Consider the following 6,354-nt stretch of genomic DNA (forward strand, 5'->3'; position numbering starts at 1 on the left):
ATTGATTTTTATTAATAAATATCGTATTTTTATAATATATGTAAAATTTATCGATATATTTTGTGTAATACCAGAGTTATCGCAAGAAATTCCCGATACGCAAAAAATTCTGAAATTTTTGGTATATTTTGCGTAACAATGTTCTGAGGGCCATAACTTTGGCATTTATCAACGGATTTTAATAAAATAAACTGATTTTAATAGAAGAATACTTAAAAAAGATTATTCAAGAAATATACATTAATTTCTGTATATAACTTTTATAATACCTGAGATATGGGGAAAATTATCAAAATAACTCGATATTATTAATTTGCTAATTTTTGTTATAATCATTTTCAAAATGCCATAGCTTCTGATGTGGGCAAGGGATTTCCATAAACTATATTGATTTAGCGAAATAAATGTCTGATCTTTGAAATTAATATGCAATTTGTGGATATAACTGGTAAAATATCAGAGTTATGGTAAAAATTCTGTATTACTCAAAAATTGGTTATTTTGGGCCAATTTTGCGTATCAATGTTCTGATGGCCATAATTTTGGCACTTCTCGACGGTTCTCAATGAAATAAATTGATTTCTATAAAGGAATACCTTATCTAAAAATAGAAATTAATTTTTGGATATAACTTTTCTAATACCAGAGATATGGCAACATTACCAAAAGTACTCGATATTCTTAATTTTGTTCTATTTTGTAATACTCATTTTCACGAGCCAATAACTTTTAAATTATTCGCGATATCTCCATAAAATAAATTAATTTTAAGAAGAGAACATCTGATCTTTGAAATGCATACACAGTTTATGGATATAGCTGGCGTAATATCAGAGTTATAGCTAAAATTCCGCATTGCTCAAAAATGTTGCCATTTTTGGCAAATTTTGCGTAACAATCTTCTGATTATCATAATTTTGGAACCACTCAGTGTATTTGAATAAAATAAATTGATTTCTATAGAGGAATACTTGATCTAAAAATAAAAATTAATTCTTGGATATAACTTCTATAATACCAGAGATATGGAAAAATTGCGAACATTACTCGATATTTTTAAATTTTTGATTTTTCTCTTAGTCATTTTCAAAATGCTATAACTTCCGAAGTAGGAGAACCATATTGATGAAATGTGTTGGTGTTGAGAGAGGAACATCTGATCTTTCAGATGCATGTACAATTTGTAGATATAATTGGTAAAATATTAGAATTATTGATAAAAAAATTCCCATTACCCAAAAATTTGTAGTTTCGGGCATAATTTCCTTAACAATCTTCAGGAGGTCATAACTTTGACACTTTTCATTGGAAATATATATAATAAGTGGATAAAAATAGGATATAAATAAATATAGGATATAAATTATATTTTTTGATATAATATATAGGTACCGGTCCACACATCAGATTCAGGAAAAACCCGATTTATTCAAGAAATCAATTTTTTTATTTTATTTCATATTTACAAGAAAAGATTTAAACAAATTAACAAATTTCATTAAATAAAGCTAAAATTTAGCATACAACGACTAATTAAAAAAAACATCCATTTCAACTAACTACAATAAACCCGTACTTCCCGCTGAGGCAGCCGCAACAGCAGCGGCGCCCAACGTTGCTTGATTCAAATTATTACGACTCAATATTTGACGCATTGTTTGCAATTCGTCACGCATTGCCATAACCTGGGCTCTTAGCAGCGAGTTTTCCTGTTCCAAAAATGCAGCACGAAATGCAATACGATCTTCACGGATTTTTCGGGCATCCCGCGATTTCTTAGCCGCTTCATTATTACGCTTACGCCGTTCATAGTATTTGTCATCCTTTTGTTCATCTGGTATTGGGCGTTTTTCACCACGCGGTCGCCGATGTAAGAAGGATGGAAATATACCGCCACGATTCAGTTCCATGAGAGGGAAATCAACGGGACTTAGATTACGTGCTGCTGGGGTTAAGTACTCAAAGGCTGGCAATGAAGGCTGCATACTTCCCGTGGATCCGGGTAGTGGCAAAATATTGATGTTTGGTAAGCCAAGGCCGCCGGGAATTGCTGTTGATGACTGTTGTAAAAGGTTGGCTCCATTATCCCTCGGCGAATCTTGAGTTTTTGTTAGAGATTTTTCGGAACTTGTGGTTTCATTTTGTTGCAAACATGCAGCCAGCGAATTCTCCAATTCGGCAGGTATATGCTCCAAGGTAGAATTATCGATAACATCTAATATCGGTGATGTTGGTGGTGTCTTTGCCGTCTCATAGTTGTGATGTAAAATTGTATCCAATTGCGAGGGATTTACTTGTGGTCCATCCTTGAGTAGATTATAGTAGGGGGAGGGTTCTGAAAGGGGGGAAGAGAAACATAAAAAAAAATATTAAAAATTCGATAAACATTTAAAATTAATACATCGTTTACAAGGCGAAAAGTAATATTGTTAATAACAGTTGGAAGGGAATATGTTGGGCGCCACTTTATTATGAGGCCATATTTTGAAGAAAAAATATTAAAACCAGAATCTGAACTGATAATTTAACACCGTCGGAGGTTTATACACTATCAAATATTAAACAAAATCACATGCATGTTGCTTAAGTTATAGCCAAAAATTCTCTCTTTCGGTTACTTAGTAACTTTAATGGTAACAATGTTCAGTGAGCCATAATTTCCAAACTACTCGGTATATTTTAATGAAATAAAAATTTCTCGATAGTAAAATATTTAAAATTCAAATAAATACATAATTATTGGCATTAAATTAGCCATATTCAATAGATTTCACCAAATATTTGCAAAATTCATAAACTAGAAATTTGTATAATTTTTTCAGTAACCACACTCTGTGGACCATAACTTTTTCAAAATACATGCGATTTAAACAAAATCAATGGATATCGAAAGGAGAGGACCTAATCTAAAAATAAAAATTATAATTTAGATTAAACATTTGTAATACCAAAGATACGGGGAATTTACCAAAGGAACGGAACATTTTTAGTTTATAGAAATTTTTAATACTCGTATTCAAGAGTTCATAACTTTTTAAGTAGGCGTGGTATCGGTATGAAATAAATTTATTTGGTAAGAGGAGTTTCTTATTTTTAAAATATATGTGAATTTTTTTGATGTAGCTGATGAAATTCCGGAGTTATGGTTAAAAAATTTACAATACTCAAAAATTTGTAGATCTTGCTATATTTTGCGTAACGATCTTCTGGGGATCATAACTATGGTAATTCTTAGCGGATCTTAATAAAATAAATTGATTTTAATAGATGTGTGTTCTACCTAAAAATAAAAATTAATTTTTGGAATTATCACCTATAATACCATAGATATGGGTAAATTACTAAAATAGGTCTATATTTTTGATTTGCTAAATGTTTTCATACTCAAGTTCAAGAGAGCATAACTTTTGAATTAGGCATGATATCTCCATAAACTGAACTTATTTCGAAGAAGTAACATCTGAGATTTATAATATATATCAAATTTGTGGATATAGATGTTGAAATAACAGAGTTATAGCTAAAAATTTAGCTATACTCAAAAATTTGTTACTTTTGGTATATTTTTGCGTAACACTCTTCTGGAGGTCATAACATCGGCACTTCAAAATGGATCTGAATGAAATAAATTGAAATGGAAAGCTAAATATTCTAACTTAAAACAAAAATTAATGTTTTGATATAACTTCAGTAATATCAGAGTTATAGCCACCTCTTTCTATTGCTCAAAAATTTGCATATGCTTGCATGTTTTCGGTAACAAGCTTTCGCTGATCATAACATTAACACTTCTCAACAGATCTGAATGAAATAAATTGGAATAGAAAGCTAAGTACTCTATCTTAAAATAAAAATTAAGGCTTGGTAATAACTTGTGTAACACCAGAGTTATAGCCAAATATTTTTAATACTAAAATGTTGTATTTTCTTTGCATTTTTTTAGTAACATATTTCTGGAGGCCTTGATTTTGGAACCACTTAATGGATCTTAATGAAATAAAGTGGAATCGGAAGTTCTAGACTCTATATTAAAATAAAAATTAAGGTTTTGGCATAACTTCCGTAACAGTTATATAACATAACTTCCGTAAAGTTATGGTAAAAAATAATCAAAAATTGTTATTTCTTCTTCTTCTTTTAGTAACATGATTCTTGGTGCCATAACTTTGACAATTGTCAAGAGATCCTTATGAAATAAGGTGGGTTCGAAAGCTGGGTTCTTTATGGAAAAATAAAAAATAGGTTGTTGTTGTAACTTCCGTAACACCAGAATTATAGCCAAATATTTTCAATACTCAAAAATTGTCTTTTCTTTGCATGTTTTCAGTAACTGGTTTCCGGAGGCCATAACCTTGTTACTTCTCAATGGATCTTATTGAAATAAAATGGTGTCGAAAGCTCTATAATTTATCTTAAAATGAAAATTAAATTTTTGATATAACTTCCATAACACCAGAGTTATATCCCAAAATTTCCAATACTCAAAAATGGTAATTTCTTTGCTTATTTTACGTAACATGTTTCTGAAGGCCATAACATTGACACTTCTCAGCGGATCGAAATGAAATAAAGTGTATTCGAAAGTTAAATACTTTATGGAAAAATAAAAAATTATATATTTCATATAACTTCCGTAACACCGGAGTTATAGGAAAATATTTTCAATACTCAAAAATTGTCATTAGTTTGCATATTTTGCGTTACATGCTTCCGGAGGTCATAACTTTGAAACTACTTAACGGATCTTAATGAAATAAAGTGAAGGTGAAAGCTGAATACTTTATCTAAAAATAAAAATTAAGATGTTTTTATAATTTTCATAACACCAGAGTTATATTCCAAAATTTCCAATAATCAAACATATTAATTTTCTTGCTTATTTACAGTAAAAGGATTCCGAGGGCCATAACTTTGGCAAATCTGAACCGATCGAAATGAAATAAAGTGGAATCGAATGCTGAATACCTTATGTAAAAATAAAAATTAAGATGTTCATATAACTTCCATAACACCAGAGTTATATTCCAACATTTCTTATAGTCAAACATTTTAATTTCCTTGCATATTTTCAGTAACAGGATTCCGAAGTCCATAACTTTGGCACATCTGAACCGATCGAAATGAAATAAAGTGGATTTGAAAGCTGAACTCATCAGCTTAAAATAAAAATTATAGTGTTGATATAATTCCCATAACACCAGAGTTATAGCCAAAGTGGTCCAATATATAGCCAAAGTGGTCAAAAATTTGAATTTTCGTGCTTATTTCCAGTAACAGGATTCCGAAAGCCATAACTTTGGCACATCTGAACCGATCGAAATGAAATAAAGTGGATTTGAAAGCTGAACTCTTCAGCTTTAAATAAAAATTGAAGCGTTGATATAATTCCCATAACACCAGAGTTATATCCAAAGTGGGTCAATACCCAAAAAAAAAAAAAAAAAAAAAAAAAAAAAATAAAAAATCGACATATTTTGGGTAGCAATGTTCTGCAGGTCATAACTTGGGCACATCTTTACACAACTCTGAAATAAACTGCGTTCGAAAGAGAAACACTTTGTCTAAAATTCGTAATTATTGTTTTCTTATAGATTTTATAACACCAGAGGCATGACACAATTTTCAAAGGCACTTAATTTTATTTTTTACAAATTTTTCACAAATAGGTGTTAACGTTCCAAAATTTTCCACTTTTTATCTAATACATAAAAAAACAAGTATTTTCATACGATCCTCTGTATCCTTTCTTTTGTAATTTTTACCTGCATTCGGTGGCAGCATTAAACGATTTCGGGTACGCAAAAAATGAAATGTCGAAAAGGAGAATGGTTCCACTAGATTATTAAAATTCCTCTGATGTAAAGATGTATTGCACATAATTGTAATATTTTTTTCTATACTTCTTCACTTCAAAATAAAACCGTTATAATTTGAAAATTATATTTTTATTAACCGCCAAAAACTTGTTTTCTATTACCGTTACAAATCACGTCTCAATCATAACTGTTAGTGTTCCAAAAACTTCGGAAACCTTTACATATCTACGCAGTACAAAAGGATATACTAGGACACAAAAAAATCCTCCACCATTCATACATGTGGGAGGGTTATACGTTGCGTAGTTGACACCATACATATTTCCAATATAGGTTTTTGTACGTGGGTCTCTCACCCCTTTCCACGGTCTCTACCACAATAAATCCACGCCTCAGTTGGCCCTTGAAAAATATTCTTTAATAAATCCACGCCTCAGTTGGCCCTTGAAAAATATTAAATATTCTTTAATAAATCCACGCCTCAGTTGGCCCTTGAAAAATATTCTTTAATAAATCCACGCCTCAGTTGGCCCTTGAA

At 30.6% G+C, this 6,354-nt stretch overlaps 1 protein-coding gene across 1 annotated transcript; it reads right to left on the bottom strand.

The window, feature by feature from the left end:
- Window positions 1-1,559: 1,559 nt before the first annotated feature.
- LOC133326896 (thyrotroph embryonic factor) lies at window positions 1,560-5,887 on the bottom strand. Its single transcript, XM_061535509.1, has 2 exons — window positions 5,763-5,887; window positions 1,560-2,335 (listed from the first exon to the last, which is right to left on the bottom strand). Exons 1-2 carry the CDS (start codon window positions 5,875-5,877, stop codon window positions 1,560-1,562), a joined length of 891 nt encoding a protein of 296 aa, XP_061391493.1. The 5' UTR covers window positions 5,878-5,887.
- Window positions 5,888-6,354: the final 467 nt, after the last annotated feature.

Source organism: Musca vetustissima, unplaced genomic scaffold (genome assembly GCF_032173495.1).
Source record: "Musca vetustissima isolate MV318-11 ecotype Yass unplaced genomic scaffold, APGP_CSIRO_Mvet_v1 utg6219, whole genome shotgun sequence".
In the NCBI taxonomy this organism is placed as follows: Eukaryota; Metazoa; Arthropoda; class Insecta; order Diptera; family Muscidae; genus Musca; species Musca vetustissima.